This window comes from Simochromis diagramma, unplaced genomic scaffold (assembly GCF_900408965.1).
Source record: "Simochromis diagramma unplaced genomic scaffold, fSimDia1.1 OVJJ01000176.1, whole genome shotgun sequence".
NCBI classification, from domain to species: Eukaryota; Metazoa; Chordata; class Actinopteri; order Cichliformes; family Cichlidae; genus Simochromis; species Simochromis diagramma.
Window position 1 is genome coordinate 2861330 of NW_024386892.1, and position 19957 is coordinate 2881286.

The 19957-nt window shown below is 46.8% G+C and overlaps 1 protein-coding gene across 2 annotated transcripts; it reads left to right on the forward strand.

Annotated features, from left to right (window-relative positions):
- The first annotated feature begins 2785 nt into the window (after positions 1 to 2785).
- Positions 2786 to 15144, forward strand: LOC120734798 (synapse differentiation-inducing gene protein 1). 2 transcript variants are annotated; one of them, XR_005696116.1, is made up of 5 exons: positions 2786 to 3814; positions 4826 to 5460; positions 7724 to 7861; positions 12819 to 14304; positions 14495 to 15144. XR_005696116.1 is itself a non-coding variant. In XM_040033786.1 (4 exons), the coding sequence occupies exons 2-4, from the start codon at positions 4909 to 4911 to the stop codon at positions 12975 to 12977; spliced, it is 849 nt and encodes a 282-aa protein (XP_039889720.1). In that variant the 5' UTR covers positions 2786 to 3814; positions 4826 to 4908; the 3' UTR covers positions 12978 to 15144. The 2 variants fall into 2 exon arrangements, 1 of the variants encoding a protein (XP_039889720.1); XM_040033786.1 differs by having other exon boundaries at positions 12819 to 15144.
- Positions 15145 to 19957: the final 4813 nt, after the last annotated feature.

Consider the following 19957-nt stretch of genomic DNA (forward strand, 5'->3'; position numbering starts at 1 on the left):
GCAGCGCGCACCCCGCTGGACGGCAGTGAGACATCAGCCCAACGAGTCCAACAGGGAAGGCGAAAACATCAGAGAGGTCTGTGTAGGTGTAACTAACAGGTACACAGGTGCAACAAATAGGTAAGTGTAAGTAACAGTGTAAGCGCAGAGGGTCAGGTACAGGTGATATATATTAAGCTAAGGACTCAGTGTGACATGGAGGAAGGGCCTGGCTAACCCTTGCACATTAATATTATTATTGCTGTTTGGAGAGGAAAGCTCCAAAAACAAAAGTGTTCTGTTTTCTGGGTTACAGACATGGCAGTAACTCCTCCTGTCCCGGGGTCCTCCTCCGATGTACGAGCATCCCATTTCACGCTGATTAAAGATTAAATATCAGTTTTTAATTTCTTGTATTTTCTTCATTTTTCACTACCTGATGCTTTCCCCTCAGTCTGCAGGGAGGAGCGCCTGGAGGCTCACAGGTGTGTGTGCTGCAGTAAAGCGTCCACAGCTGCAGGGGGTGCTGACGTTTAATCTGTGAACTGCAGCAGGAACTGACCGAAGAATGAAAACAGGAAAGGAAGTTTGAAGTCAGCTGGAAATTTGGTTGTAAAGAATTTTGAGTGGTGAAGATAAAAATGAGTAAATTCAAGACAAAATCAGATTTTCATTTTGTTTCCAACATTCAGACCTCAGCGTGAGGGTGTGACTGTGGGCCCTGAGTGTGGTCTGACATGAGGTGTGCTGCATCTTTTCTTTTTTTTTTTGCATCTGTTAGATCTGCCCTGGACCTGTGAGGTGGATGAAGCTGTGCAGGTCTCCAGTGAGCGTGAAGGTGATGCAGCATTTTTCATTTGTGCTGATTTATGTTTCCCTCTGCAGGAGTGACCTGATGTTGTGATGTGTGGATCACTGAAGGCACTTTTACCTTTCAGCTGCTTCAGCACTTCCCTTTTGTGCAGCTCATATTCAACATGAGGACAAATCTTACACAGTAAAACACACAAAAACACTCCTGCTTGCTTTAAAAAAAAAGGTGGTGTGGGTGGAGCGGGATAACAGGGAATGAGGACTCCATCATTGCGTACAGCGCGCCCTACATCCTGTTTCGTTTCGGTTACTATCCATGAATTTATTTTGGAGCTTATTCTTCTGCTTTGATAAGTTCTTCTCACTCAGATGTTTGACGTTTTTTTTCTCAGCCTCCTCCAAAATTCTCTGCTTCATCCTGATCTCCCCTCCGTCACCTCCTCCCTCCTGAGGCTAACGTGTGGTCTGTTCCTGGACTCTCTGAAAGCAGCTGTGCTTGAGTCCCTGTTCAGAATAATCCTTCTTTACCTGACACCGGCCTCTCTGCAGTTCATCCTCTGTCTGAAGCGAGATATTTAACCCCTCCCCATTTTCCACACAGCTTACCTCTGATTGGCTACCCCACACAAACAGCAGTTGGGCGGGGTTTCAGCAGGTCCCAAGAGTTCAAATCCAACCCAAGATCTATAACACCAACGTTAATGAATTAACAACTGCGTGGAAACCTGACTCCGTCCCCAGTGCTTCCACTGGAGGTACGGGGCTCGGCAGCAGCAGCTGATCAGCTGCATCGATGACCTGATCCGATGCATTGATGACCTGATCAGATGCATCGATGACCTGATCCGATGCACTGATGACCTGATCAGATGCACTGATGACCTGATCCGATGCACTGATGACCTGATCCGATGCATTGGTGACCTGATCCGATGCACTGATGACCTGATCCGATGCATTGGTGACCTGATCAGATGCATCGATGACCTGATCCGATGCACTGATGACCTGATCGGCTGCATTGATGACCTGATTGGCTGCATCGATGACCTGTTCCGATGCACTGATGACCTGATCGGCTGCATTGATGACCTGATCCGATGCATCGATGACCTGATCCGATGCACGGATGACCTGATGCCTCCTCTCTCACGGCAGTTCTGCTCAGGTCTGCAGAGTCCTGACTGCACAAATCACCGGACATCTGGAACAAACCAGAACAAAGTGGAGATGTTTGTCCATGATGCACAAAAGCAAACCGCTCAGACGAGCTGTGACAAACCATCACTCATACCAGGTTTAATGGGACCTGATGAAGTTTTAGTGGGTGTACTCTGTCTGAAAAGTGTTTATGACAGAAAGTGTGGTTCATTTTAAAATGTCGTGTTTCCATGACGCCTGATGGAATATCTCACCCTGACATTCTCTCTCTTGACTCTTCCCTCGTTTATATTTTGTTTAGTCTCTACAAGATTGTTTCTGCATGAAAAGCAGCAGGTGGAGTTGAGACATCTAAGGCTACGTTCACACTGCAGGCGAAAGTGCATCAAATCCGTCTTTTTTGACCCTATGCGACCCATATCCGATCATGGTCTAACAGTGTGAACGGCACAAATCCGATCTGGGTCACTTTCGTATGTGGTCCTGAATCCGATACATATCTGATGTTTTAGAAAGCGACTGCTGTTTGATGGTCATGTCGCATTAAATCCGTCTTTTACGTCACTGACACAAGACAGACGCCATTATCAGCGCTGGAGAAGCGCCCGAGATTCCTGGCCATCCAGTGTAGATGTTAGTGAGACTGTTGGGAAGACAACGTTGGAGAAACGTGAACATTTTATTTGTACTGTTTAATCTGCAGATTCTGACAGAAATCTGCAGCTATCCTTTGAAGCACCGCTCCTCTAAAACAGCAATAAGGATCATTATTAGGCCAAATGTAGATAACAAAATAACTTTATGACTTAAAGCAAAATTGGGAAACGTAAAGTCCGAAACAAGACTTTATATGAAGACCATCAGTCAAAGAATACTGTTTGGTCTGGGTCTAAACAGAGCGCGTTGTGTGTGACGTCTTCGTTTTCGCATGCGGGCCACTTTGAGGGTTCACACTAGAGCGCATTTGCTGTCGCATTTTATTTGTAGACAAAAAAAATCGGATTTGAGCTTTAAGACCTGCAGTGTGAACGTAGCCATAGTTAGAATTGTAGGGCTGGCTTCCCTGACGACCAAAAAGATATCCAAGCACCCCGGATGTTCCCATTCCAGTCCCAGAAGCCTCCTCCTGTTCCAGGAGCTGCCTGGCCTCCTGGGTACTGGTGCCTGTGAGTGTAATCACTGTGGAACATGCATGAACTGAGTGTGAAGGAGATCTGGAACAGATTCGGTTTGTAATATTAGAACATCAGGACGATGTCTCCCAGCTAAAAACAAAATAAGATGGCAAAAATTCAACATTAATTGAATTTCTGAATTTTTTGAGAAATTCCTGGATGCAGATCAGGATCAACTCCAAACTAAAACCAGTTCTAAGTCCGAGCAAATATCTTCAGATGTTCTTTAGATCATTGAGAAAGATGTCCCACGGGAGAGGCGGAGCCTGCGATTGGTCAGCAGGTCTGACTTCAGGAGTCCAAACCTGGACGTTTTCAAGGACGATTTATTCAATTCTTCATGTTTGACCTGAGGGGCTTTAGGACCCTGTGGAAGAAGTCTCTGCTGACACACACCTCCTCTGTATTCAGCGCACATGCCTCTTCTCTCCTCCTCCTCCTCTCCACCTCCTCTCTGCAGGAGAATCATTCTCGGAGCGGACGGACACCTGCCTGCCCGCCTGCCTCTCTCCTCTTGCGGCTTTTTTGGAAATACGGAGCTTCGCATCGGGAACCCGCCGCCTCTCAGCCCGCTCAGAGCGCACCCAACGCGGCTGCGGGACGGCCGCGGGGGTCGCTGTCACGCCTGGATGCGCAGATGGATGGACGATGAATGGATGGACGGCTCTCGTGTCTCACCTTGGGAGGTGAGTATGTGCGCGTGTTTGTGTGTGTGTGCGCGTGTGGCTATCACTGTGCTGACGTCAGAGCCGGTGAGTGTCGGTATTCGGGTTTACGATGAGGGTTTTTCTGTAAACATCCGTGCGCGTGCGCGTGCGCGCTGTCCATGCACGTGCGCCTGTTGGTGGTGGGGGCGCAGCTTTGAAGATGAGCTTTATTATTAATGTGCTGTGGATTATTTGATGTGAGCCGCAGCTCACAGAGTCACAAATACACCAAAAACGTCAGGAACACCTCCAACACCACAGCCAAGGAAGCACCACAATATCTGAAGGCTGTAGGGAGGGAGGGCCGAGGCACAAAATCCTTTATTAGAGCTCTAATATACCAGGTGCTTCAGGTGTTTAAGGTTTCACACACGCTGCTGACGCCAGATATTCCAAACAGACCATCATCTGGTCCAAATATGAAGCAGCAAACACAGCAGTGCAGAAATGTCCCCGTATGTCAGATTGTCCTCCTGCTGATGGTTTCCTGCCAAAACATAAAAGGACCTCAGGTGTTTATCAAGGCATCTCATTGGATGCAGGATGCAGCTCAGCAGGTGAATCCTCTGACACACACACCACGTTTGCAAACACACGTCACACGGGTGCATGTGTCCGTGCTGTGGGGACAGCAGGACAGGCCTCTTCGTGCTTTTTCCTGGATCGGTTTCACAGAGATACCCCTCAGACCCCTCCCACTACCTGTTTGACCCACCACCCTCTGCACCACACCTTGGGTCAGTCAGGTCCCACACCTCCAGGCTCCCCTGGGCCATTCGGACTGTTACCCTGCCCACTCGCCACACCAATCTGAGCCATGTTCTGAGCGACCGTCACACACGGACCAGCGCCTTTCGTTGCACTTCCTGCGTTGTTCTCCAGTGTGTGCCTCTATCTCGTTTTGTATTTATTCCTGCTGTTGGTGTGGAACACCAGTACAATGACATCAATGGGCTATTCTATTCTATCTTCTCTTTTTCTATTTTCCAGCAAAGTTCAGTATGCAATGCCTGACCCTTGACCTCTGACCTCTCTGAGAGACCCCTTGAGGAGGAAACGAGTTCTGAGGAGAGATGGAAGGTGGAGGAGACGAGGAGAGCCGAGGAGAAGAGCCTGAAACCTCCTCCGGACTTGGGAGAGTCTCACGGAGAGGAGGAGGAGAAGCCTGCAGACAAAATGGCCTGATCAACACGCACAGGCTGGGGGCGGAGCCTCGGGAGGTGCTACTGTCAGTGTACTCTGCTCCTCAGTATCAGGGTCACGTGGTAGTGAGCACCTCCCCTCAGCAGGAGCACAGCAGGGGTCCTCCCCAGCTTCTGAACCCCAGCACTCTCCTGCCCCAGCATGGGGTGCCAGACCCTCGCCTCAGGCCGGCCCCCGGCCTCTTCCTGTGCCCGGAGAGTGTCCTGCGTGCCTGGGGGGAGGCTGGGGGAGGCGACTGCTGTGAGACCACCTTCATAGAGGGACTTGGACCAGAAGCCTCCTCTTCTTCTGCCGCCGCCGTCTCCACAAAGGAGGTGCTGCTGTTTGCTGATGGGAAGTATCTGGAGTTTTCTGGTGAGGAGGCAAAGATTCACACACTGTCCTATGACATCGACGATGATGACGACTTCCAGGAGCTCGAGGTAAATAAGCTCTTTTCACCTCATGTTCAAACACTCACACTCTGATGATGAGTTGGGGAAAACTCTGGCTTCAGAACCCCAAATCCAAGCACCGACCTTCTGATTGGTGGATGACCCACTCTGCCTCCTGAGCCCGAGGTGAGGGCAGAGGTCTGAAGAACGAGTGCCGGGACTCTTTTTCTAGTTCTGATTGAAAAGTGTCATCGACACATATTCACTGAGGGAAAACAGGCACTGCAGTTCCTCTCATGTCCACTAGATGCTGCTGTGAAACGTCTCTGCGGTAGTCAAAACGGGCTTCCTCGTGGGTGCTACCACACCAAGGAAGCATGGCTGAAACACCAATGTTTTTGCCATTTAAAGTCATTGCTATGACAACAACAACCGCATCACAGTGGAACGATGTTAACAAAGTTCCCACATTGATTAGTGGTCCAGTCAGATCTTCTCTAACAGAGGAAGAACCAGACATGAGAGCCACTGTGAGTCAGCTCGTGAGGCTTGGTTTGGTGATCAGTGAGCTCACCACGATGGAGGTCAGGGCATCAAATCGAAATATATATAAAATAGCGTGTGAACACAAGCCTGTCTGTGCTGTAGTAGGTGACATTCATGAAGCGCATCCAGCAGAGTTTGGAAATCAGCTGATATCTGCTTTCATCAGAGACATCAAGAAAATCAAGATTTAAAGTGTCTGCGGTGTTACTGTTATAGCTGAGCTCTGAAGGAGCTTTTGTGGCTGCCGGCTCATCGTCTTGGCTTAGTGATTTCTGGTCATCATCAGTCACTCACAGATGCTCTAACACAAAGTTTTTCAAGCGTTGCAGATGTTCTGACTACTTCAGACCTCCTGGGCAACAGCTCGTTGCTCCCCTTTGGGTAGAAACGTACATTTTTACTATTGTGACTGTGAGCTGTGGCATCCAAGGGGCAGAAACAGCTTCCTCTGAAGGGTGTCTGGGCTCTTTAGAGATCAGGTGAGGAACCTGCACTTTGAGGGATCTCAGAATGAAGGAGGTGTTTCAGATCTGATCTGATCAGGATCAGGGTTCCTCCTGGATGCTTCTCTTTGGAAATGTTTTAGCCATGCCCAGAAATATGGAGGACCACAAGAGCCCCGCGCATCGAAATAAAACATTCTGTGGTTAATTAATGAATTGTAGAATAAAATCTGCATTTGTAAATTCATTTTTGAATTCAAATTTTATAAACTGCATTTCAAAATCCATTTCCCTTTCCTGTTCGCTCAGGGATTAACATGTGGATTAGCAGTTGGATTAACAACTTCATTTTAAAAATCCTGCTGCTATTCAAATTAGCCACACCGTGTGATGTAAGGAGCTCTCTGATTGGTTGGTCAGACACAGACAGAGATTTTGAAATGCAGTTTATAAAATTTGAATTCAAAAATGAATTTACAAATGCAGATTTTATTCTACAATTCATTAATTAAGCACAGAATGTTTTATTTCGATGCGCGGGGCTCTTGTGGTCCTCCATACAGAAACCCCACCGGATCCATCCAGAACTAGATGGAACGATCATAGTCTAAGGATGTTGAAAAGAAAAGGGACCGGGCTTCTTTCAGTTACTTCAAGACGTTGCGTTACTTCAAGCTCCTGAGATTACCATGACCTGGACGACTGAGAACATACAGACACATGGAAACGTTAGACGTTCTGTCCGACCTGGGAACACCTCTGGATAACAGGAAGTGAAGCTAGTAAAGAAACATCTGGATCTGATTTTTGAACAGGGCAGGTGGGAGGATGGATGGAAGGAGGGATAGAAGGATGAAAGGAAGGATGAATTGAAGGCTAGAGGGAATTACAGACAGACAGGTGGATGGATGGACGGTTGGAAGTCCGTCCATCGGTCCATGCTGGGAGTCAGAGTGCTTCCTGCAGAATGAGATTAGCACTCAGAGCTGCAGCTCTCTGAGCGACACGTTTGACCTCCTAACAGCCAATCGCATTAGAGACGATTAGCTGAGATTTTGTCTCACTGAAGTCCAGCGTTAATCTACTCTGCAGCTCTAATGGGTGAGTGTGTGTGTGTGTGAGTGTGTGAGTGAGTGTGTGAGTGTGTGTGTGTGTGTGAGTGTGTGAGTGTGTGTGTGTGTGTGTGTGGTGTGTGTGTGTGTGTGTGTGAGTGTGTGTGAGTGTGTGTGAGTGTGTGTGTGAGTGAGTGTGTGTGTGTGTGAGTGTGAGTAAGCGTTTACACACTGAAAAGCTGCTCCTGATTGATTCGTGTTTTTGATCAGAGCGATTACTCCAGCGAATCAGAGAGCGAGGACGCCTTCCTGCTGATGCCTCCCAGAGATCACCTGGGCCTCAGCGTCTTCTCCATGCTCTGCTGCTTCTGGCCGCTCGGCATCGCCGCCTTCTACCTGTCACACGAGGTGAGGACTCAGATCAGCTGCATGTTAACGTTTCTCTGAAATAAGAAATCAAAGAGTTCTCGTGTTTTGAAGCCAGAGGCTTAGCTGCAGTGAACCCAGAACACTTTAACCTGCAATGTGCATGAATGAGGGAAACAATAGCGAGTGCACAAACTGAGACTGTAACCCCTCGAAACCGACGGGAGCATTTTAGGTCAAATTACTCTTGAACATGGCAAAATTGCAGCGGTTTCTGAAAGCACTGACTCTGTGCGTTTCACTGATGTTAGGGCCATTATGGTAATCCCAGGCAGGGATTCAAATCTCGGCAAACAGCAAAAACAAAACAATAAAAAAGACGGTCAAAACTCTTCTCTCCACCAACCTTCGTCTTTACGTAGTGTGCCTAGGTTTACCATAATAACCCTTAAATCACTGAAAAAGCACAGACCACTGGAATTCTTTCAGTTGAGCAAATGGTTCAGATTACAGATGTTTGTTACAGCAACAGGTTAGGCTTCAAAGCAGGGGTGAAGAACTCGAGGGCCGGTGTTCTGCAGGTTTAGACATGTCAGCTGGTTTAAACGGCTAAATGACCTCCTCACCATGTCTTGAAGTTCTCCAGAGTTCTCCTGGTAAAGAACATGTGAGTCAGCTGACCCAGGGTGATGTCTAAAACCTGCAGGACACCGGCCCCTTCACCCCTGCTTTAAAGTGTTAAATACATCTGTCCTTAACAGAGCTACCAGAGGGCGAAATGCAGGGTACACCCTGAACCAGTCTGTGTAAGGCTGCGTCCACACTGGCCCGATAGATTTGAAAATGGCGTTTTCGTCTGAAAACGCTCCGCGTCCACACTAGCATGTTCAGTTGTTTTCACAGAGTTGTGCGTCCACACTGAAATGGCCGTAGGCGCTTACGTTCCAGTGCTGCACATGCGTGAAGCGCAAGAAGATTCGCCCTGCCTCATTTCTGTCTGCCGCTTATTTACTTCCGTCTCGTTGAAACGTGGCGGCAGAATGTTGAGGAAAAGCACCGAGTTTGTTAAATGGACTCACAATGAGGTGGAGTCGTTGCTGCGAGTAACACAAAAGTACAAAGTTGCAAAAGCGAGTGAGAATTAAAGAATTTGAAGAAAAGCTCTCTGGAGCGCAAACAAAACAACTGCTGTGTAACGCCCTCCGCTATCTTAGCTTAATTGGTCACATGACTGCATCACATGACTAACACGCGTCATCGTTTTGGAAAGTCTCGGTTTTCGCTGTCCACACTGCGACGCATGAGCACCTTCTTCAAATGTGTGCGTTTTCGAGAGCGTTTTCAAAACGCCGTCTCAGTGTGGACGGGCGGCCAAAACGGAGAGAAAACAATGCGTTTTCAAACAAAGACGCATCAGTGTGGACGTAGCCCAACACAGAACCATACAGACACCTGTTACTGCATGTGAGAGAAGCCACACAGCCAGCCTGTCAGCCGCAGCTTCTCGCTGTGAGTGTGCTAACCACCGCACCACCGTACAGGGACCACAGAGGGCTGGATAAATGAAAAGACTAACAATAGAACTCAAGTCGTCCTACAACAGAGTTTAGACTAAAGCTCTGGAATAAAACGTGGCAAAATTAACAAACTGCAGATCAGGTAACAGGCAGACATGCTGAGTGCTCAGAATCTATTGGCTGTAAACTGCACATGCTCCCTGTGCACGTCCACGTCCGCCTGCAGCCTCGCTCTGCTCTCTCGGCTCTGCTCATGAGGCCTGAAAGCGTCCGATTGGCTGCTCTGCCCTCATTGCTCTGATTGGTTCTCCGCACTCTGGACTCTCTGTCCCGTTCGGCTGCTTCCGCCGCTACTCTGCACAGCATCAACCCCCCCGCTTCTCCGCGTGTCTGTACTCTGCTCTGACACGGATCGATATTGCATCCACGACCCGTTCAGCTGCGATAATTATTCATGTTTGTCTAACTACAGTCTGATAACTGCTACGTTAATGGTAACAGATGGCCAATGTGATGATGGGGTCACTGCTAACAGTTAGCAGCTGTGGTTTGTCTGTTTGTGGGATGGAGACATGATTCCCTCCAGCTGGAATAAACTACCTGCATGAAACAATCACGTGACCTGAACGTGTCAAGTGACCGTTGTGTATTTACAGTAATGAGTCAATGTGTGTGTGTGGATCATTACTTCAGAGCTGCGTCTACACACACTGACACAGTTCACCTTATATAACTGATCTGCAGTCAGCTGGAGGAGGAGAGATGCTCTCACTCAGCTTGTTAAAAGAATCAGGAGTGGGACGGATGCGGCGCCTCCTGTGACCTCACACAGGTAGGATCCAGGAAGGAGAACAGGTGAAAGGGAAAGCCCGTGAAACATTCAAACGAGAGGAAATTATGCATAAACGCAACGCAGACACAGGAAGAACAGAGAAAGGAATAAACCCACGAACCAGCAGACAGCTACACACAGACCAGGAATTTCAAAATAAAACAGGAAACAGTCACACTCTCTGGTTACAGTCCAGTCGTGCTTAAAGTGGCGCTGCGTTGAAAGTTCCAGAATGAGAATTAAAACAATCACTTGATTCCAGCATCAGTCTGACAGTTTGTAGACGAGGTTTGAACTTCCTGTTCCAGACTCTCCGCAGGCTTTTGACAAAAAAATGGCGGCTGATGACTGCCGATTGCTGATTGGACGGCAGGAAGTCTGAAGGAAGCGGCTAAAAATGCTGAAAAGTTTAAATGGAGCTCTGGAATGTGCACAAAGCAGGACTGATCGGATGCGGAGGGTTTTGGCAACAAGCTTTCTGGTTGTCACATATGTGGTTTCCATGGCAACTGCACACCTACAGCTTCAAGGGAGCCTGGGCTGGTTGCCACTGACAACCCTTCCCACACTGAAATCCGTCAGTGAGAAACAACAGAAAGCACTGCGGCAGGAGGAAGAGGAGGAGGAGGAGCATGGTTGTCCTTTCTCTGTCAGAGGTTCATCAAACCAAAATCATTAAAAAAGGAATATTTGAAAGGTTATGAGCGCGCAGGAGAGGATCCTGCTCACTCACAGAGGGAGCTTTACATCATGTTTGAAATACGAGAATCTTCTTTGGTCCCAAACCTTTAATCGTAACACTAAGAAGTCCCACAGCCTTTCTAAGAACGGGCGCATCATTAAATGTACGATGACTGTGCCTGAAAGGTCGGAAACATGACACTCGTCAACATGTTCTCAGTAATAATGCTTATTTGAGTCGCGTGGAGATGTTACAGCTCTAAACGTACTGACATGACTTCTTATTGAGGAAAAGTAACTGAGCGGCTGCAGCCAGTCGACCTGAGTTTATAATGAGCAGGTCGTTGGACGTGCTAATGCTAAACGGCTGTGTCTGAACCATCTGCTCCACAGTGAGCTTTAGTCCTCAAGTTTCCTTTAACTAGTTTTTATTGTATTTACTGCAGTTAGTTTACCTAACAGGGCAGTCAAACACCCTGGACCTTCAGGTTAGACGCATGTCAGGTACAGAGGGTAAAAATGTAAACTCAGTCTGATGCTAACAGAGGCAAGCAAGTCAAAACAGAAAAGCACCCCAGGAAATAACTTTTAAAATCAAGGACGATACAAGCTGAACTCACATATAACAAAGCTGGCTTCACACACACACACACACACACACACACACACACACACACACACACACACACACACACACACACGTTCTTTATTTGGGCCGAGTGGGAGCATCTCCCCACTGGACCAGTCACAGGAGGTCCTGAGCTCACTGGCGCCCTCTGTCATGTGGTATGACATGGAAACTAATTAAATCTTACTGGAAACTGTGGTGATTACAGTGGTTATTTCCTGCCCACGAGCCAGTTAATCGGGTTTACAGAGTTAACTCAGCTGTCACCTGACACAGAGATAGATGGTCACTGTCAGCACACGGCGAACACCAGCCTCGGAGCTCTAACACATACCAGACTCCACCGATAAAACAGAACAAACAACCTGCTGTCTCAGTCGGGAAGTTTGCTTTGATGAATTTGGTGTTTTAACCTGTTACTCGCCCAAGTCACACTGCACAGTGTTGTTATGTCAGTCAGTACCAGCTCTGATAGCACATTAAAGCAGTAAGAATATTCAGATTCAGTCTGACTCAGTCAGGTGGGAGGCCTGGTCCCCCTGTGTGACGTTTGGGTTACTGTCAGAATGGACCGCTGCAGCACATCGCTGTCATGTTAGCAACATTTTTCAGGTCCACTCATTCAATAAGTGGAATCCAAGTAGAAGCTGATGAAGCAGATATCTAATAGAGCCCCTGAGGTCAAAAACCAAGCAGGATGCTTTGCTCCCTGATCACATCATCTTTATTAAAAAGCGATTAAAGAGCAGAGAGACTGATGGGTCCTCTCTACTGCTCTTCCTCTGCCTTTTAATCTCATTTCTTCTGCTGCTGTTTTGCTCAGCATCTCTTTGTAAAGCTGATTATCTGCCGTCGCACGTGGAGTCTCCCCCTAAGCTCGGAGCTCCGCGGGCGAGTTCAGACCTGAACACTGCTGGTTTCATCAGAGAGAAGATGGAGACAGATCTTCATCACCTGATTGAACCAGAGGAAATATTCTGATCGGTAACAATTACTGAGGCGTACCTGGACTAGAGACTTGAATCCTCCTATAACATCAGCAGGGGTTGGCGGAGTTGCCTTACAGTGAGAAGGTTTGAAGCCGTCAGCCTGCCAGACTTTTCCATGTTCTTCTTGTTCCTGCATGGTTTCTCTCCGGCTTCCTCCCACAGTGGATGGATGGGTGGATACTTCAGCCCAGTTTCCCACTGTAACTGCCGTTCTAGCTCACCTTTGTTGGGTGGAACGTTAGTGCAGTTTTCTGTGTTTTGTGTTTCTTTTCCCAGCTCGTGTCACACGGAGAGCGACGAGATAAGGAGCTAACCTTTGTCTGACTTGTGTTTACGTCTCTGTCCCTCTCAGACCAACAAGGCAGTTTCCAAAGGAGACTTTCACCTGGCCAGCTCCAGCTCCAGGCGGGCTCTCTTCCTCGCCGTCCTGTCAATTACCATCGGGACAGGTATCTATGTGGGCGTGGCTGTGGCACTCATCGCCTACCTCTCCAAGAATCACCACTGGTAGCCTAAGATCACGGAGCGAACCCTCACCTTCCCCTGGAGTTCAGCTCCCCAGTGAGTGTTTTCAGCATGTTGGCCGTCATCTCGAACTGGAGAACTTCCTGTGAGCGCACGATGGCGTCGGACACCCCGCTGTGCTGTTCTGAAGGGCCAATCGGATCCAAGGAAAGGAGATGTGTGAGAAACAAAGAACCAGCAGCATTTTTTAAAGCTTCTGCTGGCGTTAGTTTGTTTAAAAGAACATTTTTGGTGTGATTACTCTCATTTCCATCATCCAAACTGCACTGAATCATCACTTTAACTGTATCTGCATGAAAAGTTCTTCATTACTGTTGGAGGACGTGAATCAAAAAGCTCGAATAAACCCTGGAGGTGATGTTAACGTTCAGGGTGTAACAGTTTCTCTCATAGGAAGTTTTTAATGTCCACATCAGATGTTCAGCCAGAATAAAAGGAGGAGGAGTTTAAAGGAATACCATCAGCAGCACTAATAAGCATTTGTGTTATTTATATCCTGCTCTGTGGCAGGAAACTCAAAACCATCAGCTTACCTGATTTAGCTCTGGACGTTACCTGTTGGCAAACACGGCCTCCATTTAACACCTGTGAGACTTTTTTGGATGTAAATGTAAATTTACTCTCTTCACACTTAAACAAAGACATAAAAAATGGGACCAAACTGTAACATGATCTACAGTGATGATAAACACAAGGAGAGTGTGAAGGGAGAGATTACCACACACCTGTGCTCAGGTGGACTCGGGTGAATGCGTGAAAGTGGACTGGCTGCGTCCTGTTTGCATATCAGGACAGACACAAAGACTTTTTATTTATTTATTTATATTTTTGGACAAACTCTGGACTTTTTCATGTGATAAAAGAGAAACTGCTGAACTCTGTCAGCTGATCCGATGACATTGACCTCATCGCGTGTCCTTTTGGCTTTAAACCAACACAGAAACGCCAACAACCCACCAGCTGGTACGCCGGTGTCGAGGGTAGAGACACATCTTTCACCTGTCATGGTCTCTGCAGGTTTAGCATCTGGAGGTCAGGCTGGGACTTCATTTAACATCTGTGTACAGTTTGGTTATGAAATTTGGACATACATTCATTTATTATTCTTTCTTATTGTCTGTTTTGTTTTTATGCACACTGATGTCTTCTCTTTGAAAGTCTACAGACTTCTGGTCCAGAATCAGGACATCTCAGTGAAAACTGAATATTCAGCAGAAAACCTTAAAAGACTTTGGAAGTGTTGTAATCATGGTTCTAATGCAGGACCCTGTTTGGTGGATGTGTAAGACAGGTACTCGGGTCCTCGTCTACAGGTGAGCACTGGGTAACGAATTGTCATAGTCATGTGTGGACAGTCAGAAAATGTTATGTAAGACTATCGGTGTGGGAACGTTGTGGGAGGTTTTTTCCGTGGTGTTTCTGATGTTCAAGTCCAAATAAGTTTGTCTGGATGTCCAACTGCAGATTTTTGTCTAGAACTTTTATTCTTTTGTTCATCCACAGATCTGATTGTGATTTTTGGGCTGGCCTCTCTTCTACACCCTTGGTACTGCAGGTCCAGTTTGATGGTGGACTTTAAGTGAAAAACAAAACTCCTTTGAGTGATATGGGAACATATATGAGTCTTTAGATGTCCACTGATGTGTAAACGTACTGTGGATTCTACATCTGTGTCAAACTTAATTCAGAGGTTTTAAAACATCCACTCAAGTTTCATTTTGAGGGCATCAATCCAGGATTGTTATTGAAAGTCTTTAAGTCTCAGTCTCCGTGGTGCAGACCACCTTTATCTTTTGGTAAACAAAACCTTGCGTCTATCTCTTTGGTCCTGATCTTTGTTGGACACAATGTCCATTCACAATCTTTGCTGAAGGCCTTCAGAAATCCAAGAGTCTCAAAACTGATGTTGAATCTCCACTAACATCTGAAACCAGTCTGGTGTTTGCATGTCTGCACTTTTTAGGAAGTCCACCCAGGTCCACCCAGGTCCTATACTGAAGGCTGTACATGTCCAAAACAAACTGAGTGCTCATGGTGATCCTTCATAGAGAAAATGTTAAACCAGGGGTGGGCAACTCCAGACCTCGAGGGCCAGTGTCCTGCAGGTTTCAGATGTGTCCTTGATCCAAACAGCTGATTCAAATGGCTAAATGACCTCCTCAACATTTCTTGTAGTTCTCCAGAGGCTGGGTAATGACCTAATCATTTGATTCAGGTGCGATATCCAGGTTGATATCTAAAACCTGCAGGACACCGGCTCTTGAGGCCTGGAGTTGCCCACCCCTGTGTTAAACACACATATCAGCTATACAGGCTTTGTGAAGGTCCAGGGTCATTGACTCAAAGTCCATCCAGCACTCGTGTTGGAAGTGTTTAAATGTGAAACCGACTGTGTATCCATGATAGAGTCATTATTTCCCAGTACAAACCTGCAGAGCTGCAGTGAAACCAAACAGAAGAACACATACACATGTTCCTGAAACTCTGATAACAATCACTGCTGTCAGACCCTGAAGAATTATCTGTTTAATGACTCCGCCCACCTAGGAGGACCATCCACCACACCTGATTCACTGCTAAGCTAACCTTCAAGCTAATCGGGCTCTCTCTGACTTCAGACCATCGGATAGAGTCTGCAAATACTGAGTGGATAATAAAGCCCGTTTTTAATGATAGTAAAGTCAGACTGAAACAGTCGTTGGCTGTTATGGATTTCTAAAATTAACGGGATGAGTCTCGTGCATTTCTTTACTGAAATCAAGCAGAATGACCCTTTAATCAGAGGTTCACGCAGTCTTCAGGTTTAAGCTGCAGGTGTGGCTCTGAAGGTGTTCAGATGGGTGCTTTTGTTTGGCGTGTAGGAGTACAGTGACGGGTGTTTAAACCCCCGATAACAGAAAGGCCGTGCAGCCACTGGGTAACGTAGCGGGGTGTTGATCGCAGAATGTTCATGATTCTTAAAAAGCTGCGGTGCGCTTTATCAGCCTGGACTGGAAACAGGAAATGGTTCATCCTCGGCAGCTTCAAAGTCTGGGCTAAAGGGCTGCAACCGTCATCACACATGCTGTCCGTACACGCTCACTGAATGTGTTTGACTTTCACTGAGATTAGCATCTGCTGAATGTTTCAGATTGAACTCTTAATAAAAGTCAGAATTAAAGGAGCTTTTTGTCAAACCTCCCTGTTTGCTGTCTGTCAGTTGTTTGACTCTTAGCCTAACATGCTAAGCTACATGAGCTTATAACTTCCTGCCCAGGTACAAATCAAACAGAGCTGCTCCGGTTAGCTGTTTTTTTAAGACTTGCTGGACTTTAAGTGCTCGCTAATAAAAATGTAAATGTTTGTGTTTGAGGTACTTTCATTGGGTTGTTTGCAGACAGTTCAGCCTCACACACTTCTCCACCTAAGATGGTGTCCCTGCTGCAATCTTTCCAACCACAACAATTCTCCTCTCAGGAACAATTCTGGAGAGAAAAACACACGGGAGACTGGATTAAATGGTAAATTCACACAAGCACTTTTCTATACTTCAGTGGTTTCAAACATTCACACTCAGGTGCATGCACTGGAGAGCAACTCAAGGTTCAGCATCCTGCCCAAGGATAGATTGGCATGCAGAGTGAAGCAACCAGCAATCAAGCCAACAACTATCCGATTAGTCTTGAGTTATACTTGGGAATATTTCTTAGGAACACCTACAGCAGGTAAATAAATATCAGTAAATATATTTCTAAAGATGCACCGGATGTCAGTAACAATCCAAATCAACGGGTCGGTGCTGTTTCTCCATGCCGGTCACGTGGACTTTGATGGAGCTGTAACCTGCACTGGTGGACGGCACGCTGAGCTGCTCACAGTCGCCGGCTTCTGGAAGTGTTCCTGAGCCGTGCGCTGATTTATCACACAGTCGTGTTTTTAATGCAGCGCCACTGCAGTTATCAGCCTCATCTCTGCATGCACACATTCCTCCAGGTTGTCTTACTATGCTGATGATACTCAGTCTTCTCCCAGCACGACATCCCAGTGTACTTCAGACCCAGACACACACTCAGACACACACTGGTTCATCACAAACTCAACAAACCAGCTGTGCAGAGAGGGGTGCTCGGACATCTACACTGGACACACACTTCATAAACACACAACACAGAAGAGCCACCTCGAGGGGTCAAGACTCGGCTGTTCATCTACATCTAAAGGTCAAAGGTCACTCTTTGAGGACGCCAATGTTTACATGTTGGACAGAGAAGACAGACGGAGTGAAAGAGGAGTGAAGGAAGCATCTATGTCCACTGTGAACGACCATCTTTGGACAGAGGGCGGGGCTTAGCACACCAACTGTCTGCCATCTATAATCCAGTCTGAGATCCTTCCAAGACGCCTTAATGCCCACTCACATCCTGCATCAGGTGACCTCAATAGGTCACATGATAGTGTGGGCAGGGTCTCACAATGGTTTCACCTGAAACCTTGGCTGATAATGACCCGTGCCCTTTTTCACACCTTGGCTCATTTGATGAGTCACATGATCGGCAGTGGGTCAGCGACCCTCTCAGGGACATGCCCACTAGCGCTTAAATACCTGGGACCCTCCACCGTTTGGTGTTACAGCTGAAGAAGCTGAAACTTCTTCTTAAAGAAGAAGAAACTTAAAGAGCTCCAGCTCACCTTTCCAAGTTCCTTAGAGTACCGATTATAGATGCAGCTTTTTCAGACTGCTGGACCTCTGCCTCTCCAACATGCTCTTTTTATACCTCATCATGTGACTGACCTGCTTCCAAATAACCTGAGTGGTAGCCAAATCTTCCTCCACCTGTTCTGTTTTAGCACCACCTCCATTTCCACTCATCCTTCCCAACTTTTTGAGACATGCCTCTGCCATCAAAGTCAAACTGAGGGCTCATTGTCTCCCACATTTATTATGAGTTAAATGTGAGTTTATGATATGTGCAGATCATTGTATTCTGTTTAAATGTACACACAGTGCTTTTAGGAACTGGGTTGTACACGAGCAGCTTACGGTGCATGGCTGAACTGTTCAGATGCACTTTACTGAGTTTAAAGACAGATATTCATCCTCACACTTCATACTAAATGAATGAACAATGCAGCAATGAATGTGTCGTGAATTGCAGAGTTTAGGACCCAAATGCAAACACATGGTGATGGATAAACTACACTTCAATTTTATTTGTGTAGCACAAAATGACAACAAAAGTTGCCTCCAGGTACTTATAGTGTAAGATAAAACCAGACAATAACACAAAACGGGGGTGAAAAGTCCATCAGATGCTAACGCTGAGAAGTGACCACAGCAGGAATAACAGACGTAAAACTAAACAAGACAGTGGAGACAAGAAACTATCAGAATAAAACAGGAAGTGAGAACCAGGACTAGTTGAGGAAACAGATGAATGAACTTTAGGATAAGACAGCAGCCACAGAGGGAAGAAACTGTAAAATACAACCAGAGCTAAACACTCAAGGAAAGAACGATTAGAGAGTTCATTTGAATGAGCTGCAGGACGTCCCTGTAACAGGCATGATCACGTCTGCAACACATGCACAGATACAACAGACGACAGTCGGCCACAGAAACGTTCAGGAGAGCAGAGAGGAAGACTACAGGGCGGACCAACAGGATGATCGGCAGACGATGCAGCTGTTCACAGTAACACCGGTATAATGTCGGGCAAAGAAAATGAAATATGGCGATAGGATATGGGTAAAACGCGCATGCGCAGTGCCTTTGTTTTCATACACACATGGCACAAAAATCATGGCGGCGACGGAGAATGAGAAGGGCGAGAGCAGATCGTTGAATGAAACAGATGAACCAGAACTGGTTTGTAAAATTGCTGCAACTTTAGTGGTGTGGAACTGGTTTAGCTTTCAATCAATTCAATAAAACTTCAATTCAATTCAATAAAACTTTATTGATCCTGAAGGTTGACCCCAAAGGAAATTGGGTTAAGGCTGCCGACCTTTGCCAGCGCCGACTTACCCTTCTGACCATACATACATTACACAAACATCACATGGGGAAGACAGGTCAGAGAGGTATAACAATGGAAAATGCACCACATGAGGAAAGATAAGGAGAAAAAAATAACTCCTCCCAGACTGAGCTCCAACAGGGAGATCAGTTTGAGAACAGAAAAAACACCTCTGCACATGAAAAACTCTTAATACACCAAAGAAACACATGACAAGTAACAGGAGGGGTAAAGGTGAGAGACAGCCGAATTAGACAGTACATCCGGGCCTGCGTACGCTGGTCTCCTTGATCCACCGTCAGCATCGGAAGGGAATAAGCGTTAAAGGTGTTTGGAAAGGGAGGGGGGATGAGTGTGTGCATATCAGTGTATATGTATGTGTGTGTGTGTCCAGAGTTCAGCTGAGGCAGTGTCCTTCGCCCTGCCAGGCTAAGTAAACAGTCTTCCAGCCAACCCAGGTGGGCTTGCATGGAATGGGAAGGAACAGACTAAACACAGTCGTTATCAGGGTGTTGTTGTTCAGCTCCAGCCTTGAGACCGCAGCTGGCGCCAAAGGGGTCTCCGCATGAAGTGATGGTGGTTTTTACTTTAGTGCGAACAACTCATATGAATTTCAAAGCAGTTCTACAGTCCAACACTGGTCTCTCAATCTCCCGTTGGAGCGCCGCGAGCTTTCTATGATGTTTTCCAAACTTACGCTCCGTGATGTTGTCATTCTTTTTGCTCAAAGAGCAGGTTCTGAGAACTCACGACCGCAGTGCACTTCCCCAAGATGTGATCGAATTTGCGCTCAAAGGTGTTGTTCGATCTAGCCCTTCCGAGATGTATCCAGTCTGCAGTCAGAGGTCTTATTCTGAGTATTCACAGCAGCCGTAGCCTCTCCAAGATCTTATCCGTGCTGACTCAATGAGCCCATTTTGAGAAACTCACGCCTCTCCCATCGTTCCAATCCCAGCGGGCAGCCTTGTGG

Excerpts from the sequence above, each read along its gene's own strand:
- LOC120734798 (XM_040033786.1), top strand. The coding sequence starts at position 4,909 with ATGGAAGGTGGAGGAGACGAGGAGAGCCGAGGAGAAGAGCCTGAAACC. Across the intron at positions 5,461-7,723 it reads ACGACTTCCAGGAGCTCGAG|AGCGATTACTCCAGCGAATC; the intron begins GTAAATAAGCTC and ends GTTTTTGATCAG. Across the intron at positions 7,862-12,818 it reads CCTTCTACCTGTCACACGAG|ACCAACAAGGCAGTTTCCAA; the intron begins GTGAGGACTCAG and ends TGTCCCTCTCAG.